The 27,890-nt window shown below is 51.5% G+C and overlaps 1 protein-coding gene across 1 annotated transcript in view; it reads right to left on the reverse strand.

Moving 5' to 3' along the window:
* The window catches only part of FAT2 (FAT atypical cadherin 2), a 42,579-nt gene extending 26,878 nt beyond the window's left edge, over nt 1-15,701 (reverse strand). The window contains exons 1-6 of the mRNA XM_035559800.1: nt 12,437-15,701; nt 11,735-12,049; nt 5,158-5,219; nt 3,989-4,300; nt 3,190-3,400; nt 665-804 (exon numbers count right to left, since the gene is read on the reverse strand). Coding sequence (XP_035415693.1) covers nt 665-804; nt 3,190-3,400; nt 3,989-4,300; nt 5,158-5,219; nt 11,735-12,049; nt 12,437-15,701 — 4,305 coding nt within the window. The remainder of the gene's footprint in view (nt 1-664; nt 805-3,189; nt 3,401-3,988; nt 4,301-5,157; nt 5,220-11,734; nt 12,050-12,436) is intronic.
* Between the last annotated feature and the right edge of the window lie 12,189 nt (nt 15,702-27,890).

The raw sequence follows: 27,890 nt of genomic DNA on the forward strand, positions 1-27,890 counted from the left end.
CTGGGGGTAGCTAAAGATACGTGAACCTCAGCAGCCACAGGAACGGGGGCTCAGGGACATGCCTGAGAGCAACGTGCCTCCTTTCACCTGCTCTTGTTTTCATGTGGCAGCTCCGAGGACACAGCACCTCTGCGTTTGCCCCACTCAGCCCCGGGCAGCTCCATGCTGTTACGCTGTTAGGGCTCCATGTGCTGGAGCAGCACAGGGCAGGGCCTGACCTCACCTCCTGAAGCTGTGTCTGTGCTGGGTTTACACAAGGCAGTGAGTCCCAGGCTGTGGTCCCACAGACCCAAGCATGACCTAGCTGCACACACATTTACCTTATGTCTTAGTATGTTGTTCCAGCCATGCTGTAATTTGGTCTGAGCAGCTGAGAGCGAGCTAAGGGCTGAGTGTGAACTGACATCCCAGCTTGGCCAGTGGTGTAGCTGTGTCCCTATATATCAGCGGGAAAGGTTGGGGCTTTCCTAGACTGTTTGTGTTTCCAATAACATAAAAAAAATCTTAGTCTGGGACTTGTGCAAGACTTGTGTCACTGTGTAATGATAGATCATGGTGTAATGAGATTCTTGTACCTGGCACCTGATCAGTGGAGTCAGAAGAAAGATTCCCTTTGGCATATACTCATTCTTGATGGAGTTTCTACTAAAGCAGAAAGGATTACCTGAGTTTTGATGGTAGTGGACCCATCGGTGACTTCTACTGTCAGGTTATAGCTTGACTTCTTCCTTGCGTCAAGGGCTCTTGCAATGACCATGCTACCTGTACTCTTTTCAATATCAAAATCCATGTCATCATCGCCGCCTGAAATAAGAGAGAAATGAAAAAAAAAAAAAAGGAAATGGTGGGAGAGTTACAGCTACATTTCTGTCTGGAGCAAGCTACAAGCACCTGCATGGCAAAGGAATTCCAGGAGCTCCCTGGAGATCTGAAGGATGAGGATCTCCCCTCCAGACACCGTACACAAACCACACACCAAGCTCACGCCCAGCCACAGAGATACGTGGCATGCCAGGCAGTACACCTGGGATGGGGGTGTGTAGGCATTCATCCTTGGCATTCAGCTAGTTGGAGACAGTGCCATAGGCAATGTTTCCCCCAGATCTGGAAAATCAATACAAAATGTGATGGATGGACACAAGAGACAGGGAGGACATGGAGAAGCCGGACAAGGAGGTAGTCAGGCATGGTGACAAAAGAGTATGAGAGGAAAGATGAGGGAAATCAGAGAAAATGAGGGGGAGGAGAGGAGAATGGATGCACGTATGCATATGATGTCCTGGCTAGATTTGCAACAGACACATTTGAGCATTGATTTATTTGCACAAGGCCTCCAGCTGTGCAGCATCACATGGACCAGGGGCCTGCAGGGCTGAACAATGCTCCTGTTGGCCTCCACTTCAAGGTGACACCATGGGCATGCCAGCAGTGATCTTCATTGCCATGGCTGGGAGCCTGCGAGCTCCTGAAGCAGCCCAGATCTGGAACAGTTGGGAAGGCAGACGGTGCTTGCAGGGTGAGCAGAGCCCACTGCCTCCATCCCAGATGGCCCCATAGTGCCAGGAACCATGGCCCAAGCAGCTCAGCACCAGCAGGCTGCCCCTCACGCTGCTCCTGCTCAGCCCTGGCGTGGCAGCCCCGCTCACACGCCTCACTTGCTGGTGGCCTCCTAGTTCTCCATCACAGATGAAGCACCACTATGTTGTTCTGAGATTTGGCTAGATAGAAGCAGCTTTCTGCCATTGTATCCCATCTCTCAGCCCCTCCATTCTTGGCTGCCAGGTGCTCTGGATTCTGTTTTATGCTCATACCAGCTGGGAAAATGTTGGCTGGCTGTTAAATGACACACCTTCCCTTGCGGGAGAAATGCAGGGGTTGCCAGCCATCTGTAGCAGCACCTTCCTGCTGGGAAGGAGACAGAAGGAAGCAGAGACAGAGGAAAAGGGAGGGACCCGTAGATGCCTTTCCCTTACAGAAGACAGAAGGGTTCCCTCTGCGTGGTGCCAAAGGGAAAGAGGAAGTCCAGGAAAGGAGAGCCATTAAAATGCTGCTTTGTGAGAGTTTTTGCCAGCACCACCAACCCCAGTGACAGAGCCCTTGTGGACTGGGAAAGGCAAGATCTTGAGCAAGGAGATGAGGGCTCCTAGATCTCTGCCTCAGCTGCCTGCTGCTGGGACGCTGAGCTGAAACGAGGGCCTGTCCTCTTCCCCTGCTACACAAACCAACAGCACCCTGACTGGCACTTTGGGCACCAGGGACCACCAAAGACGAGATTGAGCACACAGGCGAGTGCTCAGCAGGTTCAGGATGGGATAAGGTTCAGAGGAAGGCGTCGTTAATGCTGCAAACCCACGCAGGCACTGCTGCTGCCAGATAAGCCTCGCGCTGATACTGCCTGCTCCTTGCAGCATTGTATCTCCCGTTGCTTAATTGTATTTATGCACCATTATCCCTGCCCTGACATTCTAACGGAGAAAGCTATTCACTCGCCCAATTAAGGCTTTGTTTGACGAGGGCTAGCCCTGCAGGCAGTGTCAGGAAGAGGCTTTGCGAGGCAGATTGGGGCAACACTTCAAAACACCAAATTACCTGAGCACAATTGGCCCTCGTTTGTAGGACCAGTTCTGCACGCCCACTGCCTGATGAGTCCCCGAGGGGTGACAGCCCACGTCCCCTCTGCCCTGGCATCCCATGTCTCAGAGGAGGCCCTAGAGCCACTTTGGTTTCATGTCTACGTCACCCCCGGGATGCTGCAAGGTGGAAGCGATGGCCCCACCAGGCAGGTCCAACCAGCTCCCTGAGGAACCCTTCCTTCTCAGCTCCCTGGTGGGACCGTGGGCTCTGCAGGCAGGCAGAGATGGGGCTGTCTGCAGGACCCAGCCAGACCGTGGATCCTCACAGGGTGCTTTACCGTAACCTACAATGTCCCTCGACTCCCAGGAGGAGCTGGGTTTGGCATGCCCTGCCTTTCGGGAGACATCAGAGAACGCCTCCAACACTGGTAAGTCGCAGAATGTCATTAAAACAGTGTGTTAGATAATTGCACTTGGCAGCAGAGCCCTTGGACAGTTGGCTTTGTCTAGTGCAGCCCAAGCCTCTTGGTTTCTGTGAGAAAGCTTTCCCTGGAAGCCGAGGGAGCCGGGCAAGTGCTCCGGACACCCTTGTGTCTGTGCAATTTCTGTGCCTCACCTGTGATATTGAACCACACTTGGCTGGGGCCCATCTCGATGCTGATCACTCCCACCATGTGGTTCACGGGATCCGTCTCCATGACGGCAAAGTTAAAGTGGGGCTCGTCGAAAGCCAGAGGCTCCGAGGAAGGGCCGGGCCGGGCGACCCAGCTGATGTGAAGCCGCACGTGGGAGGAGAGCGGGGGGCTGCCGCCGTCCGTTGCCTTGACCTGCCGGGAAATGCAGGGTGAGGGCTGGTTTGGCAATCTGCTGCATGAACTGGGGCTGACTGGGGTGGTCAAAGCCCACTGGGAAGCTGCTTCTCTCACCCACGGGGAATTTCAGGCACCCAAAGTCCCACAGAACAAATCTTGTCCCAGTAGGCCGTGCTCTGGCCTAGGTGGAGCCGTGCGACCCAAGCTCCTCTTGGCCATCAAACAAGCCTGCTGAGCTGAATGCACAGCAGAGGCCTGGATCACAAGCCTTGTTGTGAAGACCCACAGAAATGGGTGAGACCTAATTCTGAAACTCAAAGGCTGTTCATGTTCAGGTCCACATCCAGATGGGATTGTGGATCATTATGTCCATCTCTGACAGTGCATGGGACAGTCACTTCAAACTTCTCAATTTTTTATGGCTTCTTCCCTTCTGCATCACCTCTCGTGCCCTCCCTCCGGGTTTCTCTCTCTCTAGCCCACTCTTGTCTCATAAAAGATCTCCTCCCACTGCTGCATTTCATCCACCTCTTTCCTTCTTTTATCTTTTCTGTTTCTGCACCCTTCCCTCTCCACCCACTCCCTGTTTCCCTCTGCTCTCACCGTCAGTATGTTGTATTCAGACGCAGGAAAAGCCTTCCTGGAGAACACCATGCCAGTTGTGGGGTTGATGGTGAATATCCCCTCCTCTTCCTCCTCGATGGTGTAGGTGACCTGGCTGTTCTGGCCCTGGTCGCGGTCTGAAGCAATCAGCCTGTAGACTGGCAGTGGTGTCTCCGAGGCTTCTCTCTCGGGGAGCTGCACCATGAAGAGCTTGTGGGGGAAAGTGGGGGGACTGTCGTTGGCATCCAGGACTTGTATCACGACTCTGCTGGTGGATTTCAGGGCTGGGTCCCCATTGTCGGAAACAGCCACCTGCCAGCAAGCAAAAACAGAGCTGCTCATTGTGACCTGGGCTGTGAGCTGCCAGCCTTCAGGCTGAAGGTAATGAACGTTACCTGTTTCCCTCGTCCTGAAGGATGATAGGGTTTCCATGTGGATCTACGTTTGTACCTCAGTGTTTTCAGAGGCATTGCTCCTTTCCGCAGAGCAAAACCTGGTGGCTGTACCTTGCAAGGCTTGTGCAAGTAGATGGCATGTGCTGTGGGGCTCCTGCTTTGCAGTGGGGCAGGGCAGTGGGGCAGACCCCACTGCTAGGTCAGGCTGTTGTCATTAGGGGCCACACAACCAAAAAGCTCAGCCTGTATTGCAATGGCTGAGCAAGTTATTGCCCACCCTCGCTTCGCTGTGCCTGTGCATGCTCCCAGCTTGTTGCACTGCAGACAGAAATGTTTTATCCTCAATCACCCTGACAGACTGAAACAGCCTGAGATCCCTATAACGTAAATACATATAGCTTGGAGCAGCTAGGGATGGGGGCAGGCAGTGCAAAGCTACAGAATGATATTCGGTACGAGATAAATGACGGTGGATTCCTCTTTCTTTGGCAATTTATTATCCATCCTGCTAGAGGACAATTCCAGCCCTCTTCCTACATTCCCACAGCTTCCAGAACAGGCCTTTTGCTCCAGTCTTCAGCAAGGAAATAATAAACCCTGCAGTCCTGCTGCAGCTGTCTCTTAGGGCAATGCACACCATTTAATTAAGTTTCCCAGCAGTTGGGAGCTGATGGGATGAGATTCTTTCTCTGTGCTCCAACTTGCAAAGAAAGTTCTTTGAGGACTTAATACACTTGCAAGTAAGTAAAGCTAATTACAATCATCATTACCCACCTCTAGGATATGTTCAGCCTTGTATTCTCGATCCAGCTGCCGCGAAGTCGTAGAAATCAGACCTGCCAAGGAAAAAAAACACCTTTGAGCTTCAAGACTCAGCTTCCAAGGAGAATAAGGGCTGATCAAATCCCCATGTGCCCAGCACGAGCCTGCCCATCAGAGCTGTTCCCTGCTCCCGTTGGGACCAGAGGAGAACAATGGGTACCTGCAGAGAGCATCTGCCTACTGCAACGTGCAGGGTGGAGGGGCTGCTCTCCCTCCTCTGACTGCAGGGACCCCAAGGGATGGGTCACCCACCAGATGCCCACCTCAGCCAAGGGCTGTGAAGACCTTGTGGTGAGGCACTTGGTGAGAAAGGCTGCAGGATGGTGAAAACAAAACCTTTCTTATGCCTCTAAGTAAGAAACATTCTGTGTGCACTGGCACAAGTTCGGCCTCTTAACATGTCTCAACTCCTATTTTCCCCATGTTGAACCTTGCTCATTGTAATTTACAGTGTTTTGACAAAACTCTGCCGTCTGTCTTGGGAAATACCCTCTCTTCTACCGCTAGAACAAATGCATTGAGGCTAAAAATAAGGTGCATTGTTGATAATAATGTCGGTGCATTATTTAACCCTTGCTGAGAGATGGGGTCAATCCCCTAACACCTGCAAGATTTGAGGGATTTCTAAAAAATAAATATTGTTTAACTGCAGGGAATAGGCTGGATGCAGGAGGGAAAATACGGCTTTTATAAAATAGAGTTTAAATGAAAATCATCATAATTGCTTTTTTTTGGCCTAAGCTGAGTAGACAAAAGTGTGGAAAGGAAGGAGCTGAGGTTTGAGTTTCCATGTCTTGTCTGATAATAGTTCTTACCACATGCCTTGACTCTTTACCTTTGGTGAAAAGCAGCTCTACAGCATTTTCACAATTACTTTACAGATGATGGAAACTGTGTATTTAACACATGATTTTCTGACGGTCCTCAAGCCAGACCCCCGTGAGTACTTTTGTCTGTTTCCTGCACCTCCTGCTGTTCCGTGGTATTTGTTCTTCACTCAGGGAAGCCCTGCTTCCTCACACAAATAAAAAGCAGGGTGAATTCTCCTGGCAAGCACCAGCAGTGATGCAGACCCTTGCTGCTGGGAAATGCTTTGCATGGGAGGCAGTGTGCACTTGCAGTGGTGTGAGCTCGTGCGCTTGTGCATCCTGAAGAGCTTACAGATCAGAGTGGCGTGAACCCCTCTCAGCTCTCATTTTTGGTCCAAACCCAAGAAGTTTTAATTAATAGTATTGTTAAGAGTATCGTAGTTCTTTGGTGTATTGCTGTTTAAGCATGATGGGCAGGAGAACATTTCAAACGGCTGCAGGAAACACTAGGCAGCTGAAGGAGGGAGCGCGGAGCAGCTGCTTGGAACAAGACTATCATTAACTGTTTCCACTTGTTCTCTCAAATTATTCATGTTTGGCACCAGGCACTGCACCAAACCAAATTTATTTGATGCCTTTACAATCATAAATCAACACTTAATGTGCTATGACAAGAAGATTTGAAAGGCTCTGTTTGCACGTATGTCACGGATTTTTTTCTCTCTAATCTTCCTTCTGACATCTCGGCAGGTGACGAGGACTCGGCAGTGGCCTGGGAGCACCCTGGCTGGGGAGATCTTGAATTCTTCCCAGGCTCGTGGGAGGCGGTAGGGCTCCAACAGGAGCAAAAATCTCGATATGCATGGAAATATTCTCTTAGTAGGGGCCTAAACAGGGAATTGCAGCAGTGGTTTGCTGAGATCTGTGATGCTCCAGTCCACATTGCCAAGAGGCTGGAGAGGGCAGGGAGCGAAGTCTGAAACTCAGCAACTTCAGGGAATGATTCATGATTTCGGCCTAACAGGTCCATAGGGCATGTAGCTGGATATTGCCAATGGAGCCACCCAGTACCTGTGGGGACACTGCGGACACTTCCAGTCTATCCGATTGCAAAATTCAGTTGCAACAGACTAATACCAAGTGTGCACTTGGTTACTGCATGCCAGCTGATGGAAGGTAACTTAAACCACTCTAAAGAGATTATTTGGATCTGCCTGGCCACACCCTGAAATTCTTCTGCGACCTAACAATAAAAATGAAAGAAACAGGATCATAGCTGAGATTCTTACAGCTGGAGAAGGACTGCGATGGCAGATGGACTGGGACTTAATGGTTATTCTGAATGTCTACGTAAGATGCTCAGATCTGCTGGGAAACAAGAGCCGTCTCTGCTCTCCATCACGTACCTGTGCCATAACCCCGTCAGCATTTTGGGGTTTAGCTTCCTATCTGGTGATCACAAGTCAAAGGGTTGGCTTCTCCTCCTGACCCTGGCCAAACTCCCTCTGTCCCACACCCCATGCCCAGTCACGGCTCCCAGTTGCTCCCCAGAGGCGGATGCAGCTCTGCCATGAGGTCTGAAACCCCTCGTGGTTAAGGGTTCCTCGCTCCCATTCCCGCACAGCGCTGCCACCATGCACAAACTGCCCGTGGTGTTCCCGTGGCAGCCAAGCAACCAGAGACAGGGAGACGGGGATCAGACGTGGTGCTTGAGAGAAGCCAGCTGGAATTAATGCTTATTTCTATTTGTTGCTGCTTGGTTGTACATCCTGTGAGGCCGGAGGGCTCAAATGGAAGTAGAAACCATTATTTAAGGAAAACTGCTGTCAGCTTTTGTGGCCTGGGGAAACAGTTCCTCCCTTCTTCCTGCTGCCACTTGCAAGGACCTGGGAAGTGCCCTTCAGTTTTTAATGAGAGTGTTCTGGTGTGTGCGCGTGTGTGTTATCAGCACAATCCCTGCCCCGCTGGAGAGCTGCAGCCAGAGTGGGTGTCCTATCTGTGCTCATGTAGATGGCCCCAAAGGTTTCTGCTGGGTCCTCTGGTGGCTGAACAAAACTGCTGAAGGTCCTGACTGCACTTGGCCAACTACCTGAGCTCAGTGCTCACCTGGAGGTCCAGAAACAATCCTTTCTGCTGTTTACATGCAGCTAGGCTCAAGCCCTGCCCTAGCACCTATCTACATGCAGCAATGGGAAAGATTGTCTGCGATTCTCCCGCTCGCTGCCTGGAAAGGGGAGAGAGGAAAGCTGGTCGTGTTGGAACAGGAGCAGCAAAATTAACAGTGTGTTGTTGTCAGGGAACAAAAAAGAGTAATAACTTCTGCTGGCAAGAGCAGAGCTGGGGTGGAGGTTGCTGGCCCCCCGCCCTGGCTGCAGGGGGGAAAATCTGAAATAGTTAAAATAGCCAGAATCAGGTTTTTAAGCAACAGGGCTTTCACAGGAGCTGGGGAGGGGAAGAGGCTGTTCCCCTGAAATCCTCTTTTCCTTGTCCCACTCTTGTTTCCATTCCACACTCTCTCTTCTCTTCCTATCACCTCCCCTTTTGTTCCGAGCTGGCTTTGCACTGCTCCATGTGCACTGGAGCTGTGGTACATTGCTCGGGCAGCAGCAGTGCAGCCAGCCCTCACATTCAGGGCTGTGTCGGGGTGCTCTTCCACGGAGAGCAATGCAGACAACAACAGGCATCCATGGGAAGCCTGGGGACACTGACACAGCAGGAGAAACACCAGAACGAGCAATAGGTAGGAGCTGGAGATGAATAGTCCAAGGCAAAAGGGTTCTCCAGACAGCCTTTCAGCAGGAGAAATGGCTTCATCCTGACTCTTCCTGACACAGTCTCCTCATTCCTCCCAGTCCTGTTTGGACTGGAACTTGCTGCTTCGCATCAGGGACTCAAACCCAGCACAAAACAAGCTGAAAACTTTTCCAGCAAAATACCCCAAACCCAACTCTCTCTCCATCTCTCCATCTACCTCTCTATCTCTCTATCTGTCTCCCATAAAAGCCTCTCTGCACCATCTGCCAGGCTGGGCTGGAGAGATTCCATCGCCCATGGCAGAAACCTTTCATCTCGCTGCGCAGTTTTATTCCCTCTTCTCATTAGCCTTTCATTTATTTTCCCTCTTTTTCTCCACCCTCTTGAGGGAACTGAGAGCTGGAAGAGCTTAGAGCCCTTCTGTGGTGGTTCAGGGCTGCTGGAGGAGCCCAGCCCTGCTGAGGACAGTTGTCGTGGCTGTTTTTGTCTCCTGCCAAGGCCCCAGGAGGAGAAGTCGAGGGGCCCTGCTGGGTCTGTCTCCACTGGTCAGCCCACCCTCCTCTTGGGATACTTCATCAAATGCAGAACGAGCTGGCTCCAGGAGCAAAAATAGGTTACTTGCAGCAGTGTGGCACCATGCCCTCAACAATTATCCAGGGCTATTCTGCAGGGTTATTCCGGGTGTAGACATGCCTGTTGCAGGAGTCAGTCGGGTCCTTAATTCCCTCATCGCGCACGATGAGAACAAGTTTCCTCCCCTCTCTCTTTGCCAAGGGGCTCCTACAGGGACAGCCCTGCCCAGGGGAGCGGGGTGCTGCCAAGCTGACCACTGGCTCTCCTGTGCTTCACCATTGGCAAGCTGGGTCATACAGACCTCTGCCATCTCAGGAGCTGAGATGCTAACGGGTCTCTCCATGATGGTTTCCTCTAGCTAATAAGGGAAGAGATGCATTTATTGCATTTGAACAACAAAAGGTATGTCCTAACTAATATTCCAGAATAAACCCCAGTGCTCTAGCAGCACTGCAGTGCTCAGATACTTGCAGTGCTTTCTCTTTTCTCCTGTTTAAAAGTAAGTCCTTTGATTAGCACTTCACTAGGACAACTGTATTTTGAATGCAACCCTGCACTGATACGAGTGACCAGAAACCGAAGCACCAGCAGTTCATCTGCCAACACTGCACTACCAGGCCGAGACCAAAGCCTGTATTTTTTATTCTACTTAATGGAGCAACTAGCATGTCCTTATCTGCAAAACGAAAATATCACAGGGGTTCCAATAAGCTGCCTGCAGCTCAGAACTTTAGACAAGCTGTGATATTTTTTCTGGCAGTAGCAGCAGATGACTTCTCTTTAGATACTGTAAGCACAAGGATATAAACTCCTCAGTTTATGCCAATGTTTGCAGGTAATCATTTGTTCTTTTGGATAACACTCATGCGAAGAAAAGGAAAACTGAATCCTCATCAGGCTTGGAAGCAGGTCCTTAAACAACCTCCAAGCTCAGGGTTTAAAGAAGAGACCTCCAGCAACTGGCCAAGAGATAACATCAGCTCCTGAGTTTCTTATGGGACTGACAAAGGTATCACTCTTCACATGCAAATTACCTGACTGTAGAGAGAGATGGATGGGAGGTGACTCACACCTGACAGAGCTTTTTTTGTCTAAAATGGGAATTAAAGGGTTGGCTTAGAGGTGAGGCATCTCATTAGCAGATGTTCAAATTTTGCCAGTGCTGCTCGTCTTTTCATAAAACACAGCAGCTTTGGAGCATGGCTTTGTGGGGCTGTGCTCACACCAGGGTGAAAGTTTCCCTTGCTAAGAGCATGGAGAAGGCTGGATTTCCTGCAGGGTGATGGGTGCAAGCAGGAACCCAGCACTTGTGCAAGCTGTCCATGGGGCTGAGTTGTGCACATTTATTTGGGCTATGTGGGAAGGTTGGATACAGAGCAATGCCCTGACCTGGCTAAAAGACTTCTGACTGGAGGCAGCTGCAGCTGGGGTGGCAGAGGTGCAGCTGACATCTCCAGCTGTATCCACATGGTGCCACGTACAGACACCCTATGAATCTCTTGCAACCAGAAGGATTTCAGTGTTTCAGCATAACAATTACTTTCTAAACACCCTCCTCCCAGCCAGCTGTAGAGGGCTGCCGGAGAGCCACCAGGGAACATGTAACTGAGAGCTGCACTAGCCTTTTTCTGTACACCCAGCTCCTTTCCCACCTGAGAGCAGGCTGCTCTCCCGCTGCAGTAGGTGAACTGCTTTTATCACCCACAAGAGATCAAAGTCATGCAATTAATCCTCTCCCAAAGTGAGGCTCTGCGCCTTCCCTTCCCTCTCCTCGCAGGAGCTGATGGAGCGAAGGGCACGGCGCAGCTTTCCTTGCCAGACTGGCCCAGTGTCAGCACTGCTGGGATAGTTTGAGGAAGCTGTTTACACCAAACATCAGTGGGTTTTTGATGGCTCTGAAAGATCTGGTAATTAATCCTCAGATGAAAGATACGGTCTAGGAAGATGGCAGAAGAGGCTTACTGTACTAACTACGCTAATTGTACCAGAGGATGGGTGGAGCTTTTGAATGCAGTGGGATTCATTTTTATTAATCCTGCCCTGCTCTGTCCCAGGAGCAAATAGTCACCTCCAGAAGGGTGTTTCTTGGCTCAGGCTGTGCAGTAGGCCAGTTGTTTATAAGGGGGAATATTAAACGCAGCTCCTTCACTCTGTGCAGGACTTTGAAAACAGCACATCTGTGTCGCTCTAAGAGCCACCTGGCTGCAAATAGCAGCCTTCAGGTTGAGGGTTTTGTTTGTGAGCCTCCCCACACCGTGTATTTGGAGACTGGGACTTTTGCTGCAGAAGGAAGGCATGACAGTGCAGCTCTGTGGGCTGTTTATATTGAATATGAAACATCCTTTGGGCACCTGAAAGCCTCAAAAACCAATGCCGAGTCGGGTCAGTCTTACCTGTAACGAGGTTAATGGTGAAGAGTCCTTGAGGATTTCCAGTTAGGATGTGAAAAGTCAGTTTTCCCTCTGAGCTGGAGTCTGGGTCTAAGGCATCGAGCTGAAGGACCGATGTGTTTGGCGGGGAATTCTCCATCACAGAGGCATAAAAGACAGGCCTGGACATCTGAGGTGAGTTGTCATTGGTATCAGTGACTTCAATATAGATTTCAGTCACAGAAGACAGAGGAACTGTTCCCAGGTCAAGAGCTAGCACTGTCAGCCAGTAGTGAGATGTCCCTTCTCGGTCGAGTGGTCCGATGGTCCGGATGGTGCCTAGAAGAATGACAGGAAGAGCTTGTGAGGGATCTAGGGCACTCAGACCACTTTACCCTTAATGCCAGACCAGTCTGTGTCTCTGTTCTGCCTCCTGGCTTTTGCTGGAGCTACAAACCTTGGCACCAGCCTTGCATGGATGTGAGATTGTGTGGAAGGTGAGGGCTTGCTTGTGCTGAGGGTAATTCGGTATGAAAGTGAAAGGAAAGGTCTGGGTATTTTGAGGGAGAGCAGACAAGCCATGCTTGTTCCTCCCCATACACAGGGAGGCACGTTGTATATCCCTGCACAAAGAGGGAGGATTTGAATGCATTGGGTAAAAAAATAAAGCAAAACAGCACGTGGTTTAAGCCCTTGAGGTGCACCCTTAAACCAAGCTGTCATTACCTGTGTCCTTTTCAATGCGGAAGATGGACAGGCCAGTGCCCTCTCGGAGGAAATACTGAACCTCTCCATCTTTCCCCTTGTCGATATCCTTTGCTGTGACCATCATCACAGATGTGCCCTCGGGGCTGTTCTCCTGCACCCAGCCTTTGAAGACAAAGGAGGCAAAGCGTGGTGGGTACAAGTTCTCGTTGACATCAAGGATGTTCACTTCCAGGTGGCAGAGGGAAGAGTGAGAGAAGGGCTTCCCACTGTCACTGACCTGCACAGTTAGATTGTAAGAGTCCTTCTTCTCATAGTCCAGCTCCTTCTCTAACCGGAGTGCCCCAGTCAGCTTATCCACATGAAACATCATCTCCTCATCATTAATGAGGCTGTACCTCACCTCTCCCCCAGAGCCAGCATCTGGGTCAAAAGCCTCCAGAAAGAGGAGAATGGTTCCTACAGGCAGGTCCTCTGGGACCTTAACACTGTTCAGGGCTGGGAGGCATTGCGGGGTGTTGTCATTCACATCCTCCAGAGTCACAGTGAGATCTGTAACGGAGAACAGTTGGTAGCCTGTTTTGGGCTGGTCTCTAGCTTCAATTTTCAGCACGTAGCAGGGCCACGATTCTCTGTCCAGTGCACCCGTGACTGTCACTTCTCCAGTGACGCTGTTAATGGCAAACTTGTCAGTGGGGGTTAGCAGAGAATATTTTACCCTCCCATTATCATCCGTATCAGCATCTTCTGCTTTCAGCTGAGCTATTGTTGTCCCTGTTGCTACATTTTCAGGTACCACCACCCAGTAGGCACCCTGTGGGAATTTAGGAGTGTTATCATTGGTATCCAACACATTCACAGCCAGCAGTTTCCAAGATGATTTTTGTGGTGTGCCAAGGTCGTACACAGTAATGTTAAGAATGTAAAAGCTGGTTTGTTCATGATCTAAAGGAGTGAGGACTTGAAGTAGACCCGTTTCCAGGTCAATGGTAAAGCAACTGTCATCATTTCCATCCGAGATCACATAGACCAGCTTCCCATTAAAACCAGTATCAGGATCAGCAGCTGAAAGGTCTGCAATAGTTGAGTTGATGGGAACAGTCTCTATGATATCAATAGATCGTGGAAAGCTGTCATCAAATTTGGGAGCATTATGGTTTATAAGGTGCAAGTTCAGAGAAGTTTCATCATCCTGCCCATGGCCTTGAGACTGAGACTCAATGGAGTGTATGATTGTCTCTGTCAGTTGCTTCAGTACTCCTGTTTCCTCGCACTGCATTTTGACTGGGAGACCTTGGCTGACCACAGTGATATTTACAGATGTTGGCAAAGCATAGTTCTCTCCGTCTGTTGCAGTTATTTTCAAAGAGTAGAAGAGTGGCTGTTCAGAGGGAAGATCTCTCAGAGATATTCTCAGGGATATTACTCCAGAGATGGGATTCAATTCAAAATGCCGTAACTCATTGCCAGACTTGATTTCGTATTTGATATGCTGCAGCTCATCGCTGTCGATTGCAGAGACCGTGGCCACAGGGTTCCCGACAGGAAAATCCCGGGGGATGCTGCCACTGCAGCTTGCCTTCTCAAACACAGGGGCGTTGTCGTTGACATTGTTGAGCACGAGGGAGACGTACACCTCTGTTTCATGACGGAAGGGTGAGCCCCAATCTGATGCCCACACTCGCAGATGGTACCATCTCTGCATCAACTCATAGTCCATCGACTTGGAGGTGGAAATGATGCCAGAATACGGGTCGATGACAAAAGGGACTGATTTTTGGTTGGCTATGGTGTAAGTTACAAAGCCGTTGTCTCCTTCATCTTCGTCTGTAGCCATTACTGTTAAGACACTAGTACCAGGAGGAACGTTCTCATCAAAGGCCCCATGGTATGAAGACTGACTAAAACTTGGCGCATGATTGTTGCAGTCAATGATGTCAATGGAAACAGTTGTGGATGTATGGCTGTTGGTGGTTGTAACTTCAAGTTCAAAATGAGATTGTTCATGGAAGTCCATTGCTCTGACAGTAGTTATCAGTCCAGTGTGAGGATTGATTTTAAAATTTGTGCTGTTAGGAGTGGGTCTCAAAACATATTTAAGATTTGGGAAGACTGGTGTAATCTTCACCATAACAACTTGGCTTCCAGCTGGGGAAAATTCACTGAGCTGGACCCGGTACACTTCTTTCTCAAATCTGGCAGAGACATACTTGGCAGGAGGTATATGTATAACTCTAACAGGGGAGAAAAGTGGTGGTTTGCTCTTGTCCTTGGCTTGCAGACTGAGGTTGAAACCAAAGGGGTAAAGTAGCCAGTTGACCTCTTTGGTTGACACAATCATGAACTCCGTGCTCCCAAAGTAGGATGTGATAACTTTGAAATGCCTTCCTGGATCTCCATCCACAAGGTCAACTGAATCTATTCCTGCTTCTGAGTCACCACTTTCTACAGAGAGGGTTGCATAGAGAAAGTCTTCAGCTGAGTCAGGAGGTGTCACCTTCACCGTGGAGATAGAGGGGGGTTTCCTGGCAGATGGCTCCACTTGGATCATGAGACTAGCCAGGTTCCCAAAGCCATTCCCCTCTGTGATCTTCCTCATTCTGTCCACAGCCAAAACTTGCAGGTGGTGCCTGCCTCGATGGGTGCTGTTCAGCCTGCCCATGGTCATAACTGCTCCCGTGGTGGGGTGGACGGTGAATAGGTCCGACTTGGTGTTGAGGGAGTAATAGAACTCCGCATTCTGGCCAGCATCAGCATCCGTGGCGCTGAGCGTGCTGACCACTGTTTTCAGAGGAGTGTCTTCTCTGATGGACACTTTGTAGGAGGGGGGTGAAAAGAGAGGTTTCAAGTCATTTCTGTCCAGAATATGGATCAAGACTTTGGCCCAGGCTTCGTAGGCAAAAGTGCTCTCTGTGGCTTTGATTATCAACATATAACTATCTTTGACCTCCCGATTTAAAAGTGCTGTGTTGCTGCTCCTGGTTCTTATTCTCAAGAAGCAGAAATCCCCAATCACGTGCTCCTCTGTTTTAAAGAGACCAGTGGTGTCCCCAGAGGCTATTCTGTATCTGATGTCCCACTCGGGATCTGTCTTGTAAATCCCCATTTTGACGTAACTCTCCACGTAGGTCTTGGGAGCTGAATTCTCGTAGATGGTGGCATTGTAGAAGAAGTGGGTGAAGTGCAGAGGGGAAGTGTTGCCTTTCTCACAGCTTGCCTCACGGACCGTGCAGTGCACCAGTAAAACAGCAAAACTCAGGAAGTGCCTCTTGGTAATGATTTCCATGGTGTGGTGTCTCCTCAGGTCCTGCAGAGGTTAAAGGAAGAACATGGGTAATTCTGGCAAGTATAGAAGAGAGGCGTTTTTATTAAGGCCAGTGTGCTAGAGGAAAAGTCTCAGTCTTCACCTCTGTACTCTCTCTACCCTGATTTTTGCCAGCGTGGTTGGTAGCTCAGTTCTTTTTTTGCTTCTGTCCCAGTGAGAGTTCTGTCCCCCCAGGACTTTTCACTTTCTCTCCTTAAGTTTTTGCCCTCTTAGTAAAAATGTGAAATGCAATGTGAAATGTTCTGTGAAATCTCATGATCAAGCTGACTTCCTATTCTGCATATCGTTTCTACCCCCCTTCAGTTCTGCCTTTTCCCTAGTCAAACAGCATATTTGAACTGCCCAGCCCCAACCCAAACCTCACCTCCAATCTGTTTCTCCATCTTCCCTTCTACATCTTAACTTCTCTCTCCACACAAGTTCTTGCAAAATATTTTCAAGAGCCAACACACCAACTATGACTTGATGTCTCTCCCTGTGGCTTGTCTTCCCTTTCCTTTTTTCCTCCTACAGCAATCTTTCCTCCTTTCCCAGTAGAGATGCCCTGCTACGTTGTACAAATTCCTTCTTAACAGCCAGCCCTATAATATGAGGCCTTTTTGCCCACTCTAATTGAGCTCATAGTCAAGTTGTATCACAATTACCAAAACCTTTTTCTAATTCTTAGATCTGTCTGTGGTTGGAACATCTGCGTTGCTTGAAAGAGCAGCTTTCTAGCAAGACACTTTCACCATGGCTCCGTCAGTTGCTGAGTAATTTCCCTGGTTCCTCCTTCTCATGGCAAAGCCCCAGGGTCGGGATTCCCGTCATCCATGACCACCCGCCATCAGCTTCCTTCTCTAACAACTCGTGAAAGTCTGTCGTTTCGTGATTTATCTCTGTGAATATGGAGTATCAAAGACGTGAGTTTGATGTTACAGAAGGAACCAGGGAGCACATCCATGATTAACAAGGTTGTAACTTTATTAGTGAGCTTTGCAGGGCTTGTTAAAGGATCAAGGCCTGTTCTTTTCAAAAGCTAAGTGCGTGCTGCTGTGTGTGCATTTAGGGGTTGAAGCCAGGGATGAGCTAAATATAGGTGCATATATTTCCCCTAGATATCCCTGAAGATCTTTATCTAGAACTGTTTCTTCCTCTTTTAAATTTAAATTATATATCAAGTACCTGCCAGTCATTTGGCACATTCCTAATTGAAACAGGGAAGACTTGTTTTTCCAGACACTTTTTCAAGACTCATCTCTTTAAAAGCCAGAACTAGTTTAGTTTATAAGTCAAGTCGAATGTTAGGAACAAATTATTGGAGCCTAACTAGCAATCTGTGTCATATTCTCTCACTGAGATAGCTAATTACTGATAAATACAAAGCCGTAAATTTGATGCTCCCTTCCAATCACATTTTCCTTAGTAAGCAGGTGCCAATCATCCAGCAATCTCCCTGCTGTGGCCATTCATTTGCAACAAATGGTCTCAAGCTGAGTTGAAGCCTTTGTCTCTAGGAAAATATCAGAGTTTCAGATGAGTTAATGCCATTTGGATTTGCCATAAGTGAAAAAAACTCAGACTCATTTTTGTGATGACATCATTTCACTTATAGGAAATACAGCACAGTCACAAATGCACAGCATATGAAGAAAACCGTGGAGGACAGTGCTAGCTCATCCAGAAAGGCACGCTGTTCCTTCTGAGGAGTTGAAAACCATGTTCTTAAAAGATCTGCTCGTTACTTAACCGCGCTTAAAAGTTTTGCAGCATGTAGGGACTTGCCTAGAGCTGCTCCCTTCCAACATTTTCAACTGCTGAACCTGGAAAGAAGGTGTATGCATGCTGCGTGCACGCGTGTCTGCTAGGACTGGGGAGCAGGAAAAGCCACATAGAATTCAGAGTGGAATAAGACAGCAGGATAAAACAGCAACAAAAATACAGTGTTGTTCCATGAGCAGAAGAATTAATGAAGCCGATCGCTTTGTATCTGGGCTAATTGACTTTTTAATTCAATTGTACTGAAATGGCAGTGTGAACTCATCTCTTATAAGACATCAGAGAACCCACAAGGCAGAGACGTTATGAACTCCACAACCACAAGAAAAGCCAGAGCTGGAGCACATGCCTTCTTGGGCACCAGCAATTCAATATGGGAGGATAACCTTGAGCAAGGAGTGGGTTTTCTGGCATTTAACAAGATGCAAACTTTCTTCTTAATCTCTCCTGGAATGTCCTTAACCTGACTGTTGCCTGTAGATTTCCTGACACCTAAGAAGGGCTTTGCTCAGATTGCTGTTTTTTCCTCTGTGGGGTTTTGCTCCTCTGTCCAGCTAATTATTTTGCAAAACCTGTTGTGACCTCATATTTCTGAGAGCTTTGCTCTCAATTACAAGTTGGGCTGAAGGCAATCAATGGCTTCAGCAGTTATTATGAGGGACGGAGAGTTGCTATACACACAGGGCACGAGGCAGAAGCCTCATTTCCTCTGGAAATAATCTGAAAAGGTGAAAAGCACGGCCAAAATTTAGTGAGAATTTTCCAGTAGGGATCACTGTCAGCTCTTGAAGTCCCATAGTTTCTCTTTGCAGCAGGCGCCATGCCCAAAGACCTAACGTTAGCACACAGAGACCTTCGTGCCCCCTGCCAGCACCTGCCTGTGCTCTGAGATGTGTTATTTCATTACCTCGATTACTGCAAATGTATCTGCCTGGACAGTTTCTGTACCACTACTACTGGGGAAATCCTATTACTGTTTGTGCAGTTCTGCACAAGACTACGTTTGCAGATGGAGCAGCAGAATTTTGTAAAAGGCATGCTAACAGTTTTGCTCTCTTGATGTGCTAAAGGTCCCTCCAGCTTGTCCTCATGTTAATTAGCAGCTGGAATACAAGCTCAGCTATCAGACCGTCTCTTATTTGGCTCAAAAAGTGGTGTGGCCCATTAAATCAAGGTTTCTCCAGCACCTTTATTCTGCCCACTGCTTCACAAGAGATGGAGATGGCCTTCCAGATCCTCTTCTCTTTTTCCATATACCAACCTTCAGTTCTAGCGGCTTCATATTTGTTTGGATGTAGAGATTATAAGGACAGCTTCTAAACGTGACAGAATGATAGCTGCTAATGTATAGATCATTTTGCTTATGGGCAGAAAGTGGGATCATTTACACCACATTCACAGTGCAGAACCATGCAGAAATGGGACTGGGCCATTTCCAAAAGCTGTTGTGAAGCTCAACAGGAAAATGGGGCACAGTGCTCTGAACCGGGGCAAACCTGGTTAGCTACAGCCTTGGCTCAGGGAAAGCCCTGTTGGGATCTCCCCTGGCAGGTGTCAGTAACAAACTAACAGAAACATGGCAACTTTTGGTGACTCTTGCAGCATGGGAAAAGCTGCATATAATGTGGAAATGGAATAAAATCAATTGGCACTTAAAATCCCATAGGGAGGCCGGAGCTGTGCAGCCAAGCAGGAGCAGTGCTGCCAAGCTCAGGGGTACTTGCAAAGATGTTCAAGGATTTCCATGTCAGAACTGGGTGAAAAGATCTGCGCCTGTGACATATTTTTTCTGGTAGATCAGGAGAAACATTTTGCCTGTTCTTCTGAGCTGTGCTGTCCCATGTCCTTGTGCTGCCAGTGCGCGATTCGTGGGACTCATGGGCAAGGGCCATACCTGCTTCAGGGCTGCAAACACTAAACACTTAAATACCCTCACCTAGCCCTGCTCCATCACCTCACGGGGTCTGATATTTCTGATCCTGCTTTTTGCCCAATACGAAGGGTCTTTGCACCTCTCTTGCATGGCTCCCCTGGGCACTTTGCCCTCCTGGAGCTGGGTGCACACGGGGGGCAGATGTGCTGGAGAAAGCCCCTCGCTGGGATGGAGCAAGGCAAGGAAGGCAAGCTCCCAACTAGGGGAAATACCAGAGCATCATTAGGTGGTGATTCAGCCTCCTCTCCTAATCACCAGGCAAGGATCAGAGAGCCTCGAGGGGCTTCGCCCTCAGCCCTGTAGATGCAAACTCCCCGCAGAGCCCGTAAACACTCGTGTATCTCTAATCACAGCCCGAGCGCGCGTCTAAATTTAACATCCAAATTGTGCTCCTCTGTCAGAGACATGCCCCAATCTGTTGGCTTGAAATGAGGGAACAAACACGGCGCCGAGGTTCAAAGCCTGTGCGTGGGGCGGCTGCGGGGATGGGTGCTGCGGGGGGCTCGGCGCAGGGCATGGCTCCGCCGGCCGGGGTGAGCGGCCGGGGCTGGGGCACGGACCCCGGGGGCCCCGGGGCGTGGGGCTGCCGTGTTTTTTGGCTGTACCACAGCCCAACGCTGCAGCCTGCCAGGAAGCAGGTGTGGCCCCAGCCCCACCTTCTGATTCCCTTCAAGAGGAGCATTTAAAAGCAATCAAAACCCCAAACACAAAACAAGATGAATGCACGAAGAGCAGCATTCCCCTCGCTGGCTGTGGTGGGGGCTTGGCCTGAAGTTTTGGGATCAGAAGAGCAGAGAAAAATCATAATTTTGATGGGAAAATAAGAATAGCTCTTTCCCTGCAGCTCTTCTCTCAGCATGCATCCCAAGCTCTTTCTCTCCCTATCTCTCTTTCTCTCTCTTTGCTTTTTCTTTCCATTCTTTCCATTGTTTCTCCATTACCAAAACAACCTCCCACCTGGAGTAAATACCGACCCAAACCATCCCTGAGCACACCAACACCTTGGAGGCTCCCAGCACTAGAGCTGGGGAAGAAGGGAGATGTGTCTGGTTGTTCTAATAACCAGCAGTGGGGCAGCTCAGAGGTGGGTCTGAAGTTTGGTGGTCAGGGGGGAATAGAGACAGAGAGCACGGGCAGCAAATCCTCTAAGATTGTGGGTGTGAGGATTTGGGAAAGTGAGTGGGAGTTGGGTCTTCTCCTGCATTGGTGGTAATGGAGCAGAAGGGGCTCAGCTATGGTCAGGGCAATCTCCTTATGGCCACCTTTTGAGTAGGGTCAGTCAGAAAGCAGTCCATGGGGTTTTTCACGTTGGAAAGTCACCGATTGAAAACTCTGCTTGTTGTGCAGGTGTTGGGCTGTCTGTGAGATGTTCCGATTCCCAGCAGTAAAATAACCCGTGTACACATTGCTCGGGGGCTGGTGCTTGATAATGCTTGCCCTTTCCTCATTGCAGCAATGCTGTTGGGATCAGGTCCTCCTGTTCTCGGTGCCTCGCTCAGCTTTGCTGAGTTTCCCATTGGCATCTAACAAAGCCAGGCCTGTGGGGTTTGCATTCTGCGGGGAGCTGGGTATTTTTTGAACTGTTTCTCTTGGACTTTGCAAAACAAACAAATTGATCCCTTCCCAAGCCATGGCACGGATCCGTTCCCATGTTCTCGGCAGCATTTCTCTCAGTGGGGTGCTGAGCCCAGTCTAGCAGCAGGCACTGTCCTTAGGGCTCCAGATTTGGTTGTGCAGAGCTTGGTTTTGCAGCAAAGCAGAAGAAACGCATCCTGGAGGTACAACACAGGGCCAGAAAACTAACATAAATTGTGCCTGAAGTTATGGTGCTCCCTTCCTCGGTTTATCTCAGGGTTTTTCAGTGCCTGTGGATCGGTTTTGAAGGGCTGGAGTTGGCAGCACAGTTCTGCAGCAGCCTGCTTGGGGACTGCACTCATGTGGGCACAGATTTTTGCTGGACTTGCAGATTTCACCAGGGCACAGCCGGGCTGTTCCTTCCCTGTCTCGTCTTTCCAATCTCCAAATAGCTTGGATAGACCTTTGGAAATTGTTTCCAGCTTGCTAAACAGCCTGGAGTGAGGCAGCTGGTCATTTAAAACCTGGTGCGGGTGCTTCTTACAACCCAAGCCTACGTCATGATGGAGCAGTGGCTCTCGCTTGGACTGCAAGATTCACACAGAGCTCCTGAGCAGGACAGATGCAGTCTTACAAACACCACAGAGGTGCTCATCCCATCACCTACCTGCTGGACCAGGCAAGCGCATTAACCCTGGGGAGATCAGGTACCATGGGGAGCTTGGGCGAGCAGCCTCCCAGGGGTGTTGGAGGAATGGAAACTCCGGAGGGAGTTGTGGGGAAGCCAGTGAGTCACTGAGCTGGGTGGAGTGGTCCAGGCCCCAGGCTGGTGCTGGGACACCCCTTTCTCTGGTCGGGCTGCTGGCTGCAGGGTGGGCGCACACTGCTTCGCTCCGAGGTGCTGCAGCATTCCCGGGGTCTGATCTGCCTTGGCCAGCGAAGGCTCCCACCAGGCCCACGATCAGGGCTGGTAGCAGAGCACAGCGGGGTGCTCGGTCCCAAGGTCTGTCTGTCCCCACAGCTGGTGGTCACCCCTGGTCGGATGCTGGGCTCCAGGCTGGCTCTAAGGGCACCTTCCTCCACGGTGCCTCCCCCAGCCAGCCGCTCACCCCTTCCTCCTGGGGACCATTGCCCCATCCTGGTGGCTTTGGCTGTGTCCTGCTGCTCTGCCTGCCACCCTGGTTTGCTCCTTCACCAGAGCAATCAGGTCCTACATGTCTTCACCTCCAAGCCTTCTTCTGTCCACGTGCAAGGCAACACCTTGCACTTGAAACCAAAGGCTTTCCTCTGTCCCCTTTCCACCCACAATGCGTGCTTTCCAGCCAGTGCCCCAGAAGGATCCCAGGGAGCCTGATTTTGTACTGCTGTCAGCACCATGCTGAGTACTGCCTGGCTTCGGTGTGTCACATAGCTGAGGTTTCTGTCGCTGTTGTGAGCCTTCAGGAGCTCGTCCGTGAGGCGCGCGGAACTTGAACAGGCTTGGGCTTCCCACACAGCTATAAGGGTCAGTGATCTTTATCTGCCTTGGCATTGTGACATCGCTCCAGAGCAAGAGTCAATCGCACAGCTCTGGAGCCACGGAGCTCTCGGGGGGGGGGGGGGCGGGTCTGGGATCCCTGGAAGAGGCCTGGGCGGGTGAGGGAACCTCACACTGAGAGCAGGACGTGGTGGTGGCTTTGTAGGAGCTCTGGGAGTGCCCCTTCCCAAAGGGGTTCCTTGATGTCACAGCCAGCTGCAGCCCTGGGTTTGGAGGAGAAGTCCACACGACACATGCAGTGCCTTTCCAGTCCCCTTCCAGCATCCTGGGGCCAGAAGCAGAGCTTCTGCTGCTGCTTCTGGCCTTGGGGTTGGAGCTGAGCTCCCCGACCCCCACGACGCCTTGCTGTATGCTCCCAGGCTTGGCAGCTCAGCCACCCCGCAGCACCCAGCCCTTGCCAAGGGCCAGCATTGCCTTGCCACCGGCTCTTGTCCCACAGGGAGCGTGGCACCAGGCGGGCTGACTTGCTTGCGCCATGGGCAGGGAAGCACCCTTGTGCAGTATTCCTAACCCCCTTCCACATTCCCTGCCTGTCCCCTTCTCGCTGATCACTCCCTCTCTTCCCCAGCTACCTGCAGCGGGGGTAAGTCCTACCCACGGTCCAGAAGCTGCCATTGCATGGACAACCAAGGAGCTGTCGGAATAGTGACTGTCTCCTTGAGCAAGGACAGCAGCTGGGACAGCCAGGAGCCGGGCAGGACGCAGCAGATCCCGCTGGTGGCTCTGATGGGGACTGGCTACCTGTTGCCCACGACACAGAGCAGCACTGGGGGGCTGGAGACGGGCAGTGCTGGAGGGAAGGGAGCTGGGTGGGAGCCGCTTGGCAGGCAGGCTGCGAGGGGCCGGGCAGCGGGGAGCAGCAGCCCAGGCGTGTTGGCACAGGAGGCAGCTGCAGCCTCCAGGTACTCGCGTGAGCGTGCCCTGACCCTGCTGCTGCCGGGGCCGCTCTCAGGGAGCCGGTTCCCACGGAGGCTGTCAGTGCACAGGGCCACAGACCTTGGTCACTGCAAACTCGCCGGCACAGCGCCTGTGCCGTGACCGTCAGCACAGGCTGCAAGAGCCCACGAGGGATCCCGGGCTCGCTCTTGATTGCTAACTCCTGCCAAAAGCCATAGGGAACCTTTCACATTTTCCTCATGCTTGGGATGCGAATCATCCTGCACTGATAATTGCTCCCCTGTCGTCAGACCACTGAGGGAAGCTGCTGTGTGAGACCACATTGTCGGTTCTCCCTGCTATTTTCTAGATCCAACGGCCAGTTTTGGACAAATTTAACCAGATAGGTAAAGACTTGAAAGGAATTAGGTTTGCACAAGCTTGTGAAAATCAGCAGGAGAGAGGAGAGAAATCCAAATTAGGACTCCCAGCTGGAAGAAAAGGCTCTAATGTGAGCCCAACCCAATTATTAGACATCAGAGAATCCACACAAGAGTGAGCGCCGCAGGCAACCAAGCTTCATGAATCCTGCTGCTCACAAAACAGCTGTTTATTTAGGTGCTGCGAAGCCTGTGAGATCCCTTCTGGGATCCCAGCACACAGCCCCCATCTGACCCCCTAGAGATGTGAGTCTGGGCTGGGCTCAGCTCCCCCAGCCCGTGTTTGAAGGGGCTCCAGCCCTGAGATCTTGGACCCTGGGGGACCTCGTCCGTGCCTTAACCCACCCCTGGTGTTTGCAGCGAGGACACGGGCTACATCACCTGAGTGCTGGCAGTCCTCCGATGCCCTTCCCATGGTTCCCTCTGGGGAAGGCACACGTTCTCCTGCGATTGGCAAAATTTGTTGGGAAGGAGTCTGAGAGCATCCTGGCGTGAAGTTTTGGCCAAAGGACCACGTGTCTGTATGGATGCAGGTCAGGAGCCCAGTGCCCAGCAGGATGGACTGCTCGGCTCCCCTCTGCCCTGCAGCCTCCATGCCTCCTTCCTTGCCTCTTTCTCTCCTCCCAGGCAATTCTCATTCAGCTGCAGACCTGTCCCTGCTCTAGTAGGAATATCTGCTCTTTCCCCTGCCCAGCACCCCACTGGTCTTTCCCTTCTGGTGCCCGAAGGCGAGCAGGGAGAGCAGCTTTCCGCTCTGCCTGCAGCATCCTTGCCTGCTGCCATCTGTCTGCCTTGCTCCTTGCCGCCCCTCTCGCACGTTCAGAGGCAGCCTAAGGACACTGAGGACACAATGAATGAGTTGATCAGGGCACGATCTTCACTTGTAAAAGGATGCAGGTAGCTGTGCCACAGAATTTCCCTGCAGCAGACTTTTACTGAATGCAACGAGATCCCCTCAAGCCAATAAAACCCCTTTGGCTCCCAATCCTGCCTGCGGCAGCCCACCTAATTTGCTGCTGCTTTCTGTACCCACAGTGCTCAGTCCCAACGTACCGGAGCCATACAAGCTGCTGCAAAGCCCAGGGCCTGGGGAGCTTGGGGATTCAGCCGAGGAAGGATTAACCCCCAGACAGGCATGTTTGCCCAGGCTGGTCTCCTTGCCGCAGCGTGTCCTTGTCAGCTCTCCTTGCTCTCCCTCCCACTCCGGACCGTCTGCTGGAAACACCTCTCTGAAAGATCTCGGCATTGCAACACCTCTGCGAGCAGGCAGCTGTGACCGGCGCAGCAGCACCTGTGTCACCTGCTGCCAGCCTGCACACGCAGGGCAGCGTCCTGGTCAGCCTGAGCCCAGGGAGTCTGTTCATAGCATAACCAGCACGTCCCGGGCTGCCTGAGTCATGGCACCTTCCCAAAGCACAGCCTGGGATCAGTCCTATGGAGCTCCACAACAGAAGAACATCCAAACAGCCATTGGAGCATCGTCTGTTCTTGGGCTGCCGTGTTTAACAACCTCCTCTGCACCCATCCACCCCAAACGGATCAAAACCTTGTCTGAAGCCGAGTATACTTTTGGCCTCTGCAATATCCTGTGGCAACGCGTTCCAGAATTTAATTATGCCCTCTGCATGAAAAAAAAAAAAAAAAACTTCCTTTGGTTTATTTCAAACCTGCTGCTCGTTCATTTCTGAGCTACAAACCTTCCTAACAGCCCTTGCAGCCTGCCCCTCCCCGGAGCTCCTTCTCCCAAGAATTAGGAAAGAAAGTTTCTTTGCTAATAAACCGGTACCTGCCCCATTGCCAAGGAAAAAACTGGCTGAGAGGAAGATCGCTTGCTCAGCAAATCAGCTTGCTAATAGACAATGGAGCATCAGTGTTGCCAACCCAGAAGGAAAAAAAATAATAAAAAAAGGAGGGTATTTAATCCTCTTATGCCTGTGCATGATACAGGAGAAAGGCCACTGCTCGAGGTACTGCTGCGCTCGCACACTCCACACGTGGCAAAACACAAAGAGAGGAGCACGGAGCAGGGAATGCCACTTCTGCAGCACGGAGGTAGCTGCAACAATCCTCTAGGACTTGCCTTGGAGCAGTTGGCAGGAGCGTAGGATGCAAAACGCATTAGTTTCTAACAGATGTTTGATTCCAGGTGTTACGCCTCCTTTGAACTCTCCCTTCACCTATGAGTGATGCGTGTTTGTTCGGAGGGCTGGGAGACGCGCTGCCTTCTGCGAGCGTTCGGGTTTGAAACAGGCTCACGGCGCAGGCTGCAGCAGGGGAGCGGCTGCCCTCGGAGGGCAGAGCAGCAGAGGCTGAGCCCACCCGGCGGGGTTAGAAGCCTGCTCAGTCCCTGGGGAACCCCAGCACTTATCAGACAGGCGGATGTCCCTGAACTGGTCCCGATAAGGAGAGGTGCGCTGCGTATTAGGAGGCGATAAGGGTGCACAATACAAAGCCCGGTGCTTTTTGCCTCCCCGAATACCGAGACAGCCCAGCCTTCCTCAGGAGCCTGATACAGCCTGTTTGCTTTCCAACCCCGAGGCTCTGATAACCTCCTGGCTCTCTGGAGCTGGCAGCCCGCAGCGCTGCACCAGCTCCTGCCATGTCCTGTGCCCCTCTCTGCCCCGGGGTGGAGGACGCAGCAGGCTCCCTGCCACCCCGCAGCCTGGGCACACCGAGCCCTGCTGGCCTGGGCAAAGCAGGAGCAGGAGCACTGCAGCCCTGCCGGCCCCCATGCAGCCCCCCAGCTCCAGCCACAAACCAGGAGGACTTTCCATGAACCCTGGAGAGTTTACAGTTAGCACCAGCTTTTTTAAGAGAGTTTTGTCCGGAGCGAGCCCCGTCGTGTGACAGCTGATCTTTGCCCCTCCGCAGCGCTGCACGCCACCGAGCCCTCTAATTGCCCTGGGAGGCTGATTAGCTGATAACTGCTGTTTGGAAGGGCCTGGTTTGCCCCAAGCCCAGGTCTCCTTCCCTGCATTTTCACCTCTGTTCTCGACACTGCACATGTACAGGAGAAATAATTCCTGTGCGCGCCATGGATTGGGACGGGATTTGCTGGAGGGTTTCATCTTGGTTTGCCATCACCTGACGGTGAAAAGACCTGCCTCGATGCAAACCTGCACACGCTGGTGTGCACTCCTGACTGGGGCAGGGGCTGGGGTGCGCGGGGCTCCCAGGCTCTGCTGCCCACCATGGAGAGGACCAGGACGGGCACCGAGAGCTGGCCTGGGAGACACCAGCACCGTGTCTGCGCTCGGGGATCCTCCAGGATCCTCCTGCTCTGAGCCAGCACCAGGGTTGGCTCAGTGGGGAGGACGGGGCAGAAGGCTGGTGGGGCACCGCCTGCTCCTTGGTGAGGTTGCAAGAGCCGAGCCCGCGGCCGGGCGCCATCACGGCTCGTGCAGCAGCACCTCCATCCACTCCAGCCGCAGCACGCTCCCTGCAGACACCCTGCCCCGTGTGTGCGCCTGGGCGCTTCTCTGCTCGGCCCCTGCTCGCCTGCCTGCTGCCTTCACTGCCCCGAGCCCACCTGCCCGCTCTGGCCACTGTGTGCTCAGGTCTCCCAGCTAAGTCCAGCTAAGACCAGGTGCAAATTCCATGCAAACGGGGCCGAAGGTTTTCCTAGCTCCGTCCATAATCCCCCACTCTACGGCTTCCAGAAGGGAGGAAAAGATGAAAAGCTCTCCCTTTGCGTCCCAAAGCCCAAATCTTTAGGATGGGGCCATTTCCAGCAGAAGTTACTCCCATGAAAAAGCAGTTTCACAACTCAATCTCTCCATCCTCCATGCCTTCCTCCATCCACGCCGTATAGACCTCTCCCTGAGTCATTTCGACTTCCCACAGCAGCGAGCAGCGTGCCTTACCTGTTGCGACAGGAGAGACCTCTCCTGAAGTTTACTGCCTCCCTGACCTCGCCGCTGAAAATCCCCTCCCGCGGCAGCAGCTCGCTGGCTGCCGGGGGTCCATGGCGCTTGCGAAGCGGAGGAGAGGGCTGGGAGAAATTCCTGCGAGAAGGGATTTGGCTGGCTGAA

This window comes from Cygnus atratus, chromosome 14 (genome assembly GCF_013377495.2).
Source record: "Cygnus atratus isolate AKBS03 ecotype Queensland, Australia chromosome 14, CAtr_DNAZoo_HiC_assembly, whole genome shotgun sequence".
Lineage (NCBI taxonomy): Eukaryota > Metazoa > Chordata > Aves > Anseriformes > Anatidae > Cygnus > Cygnus atratus.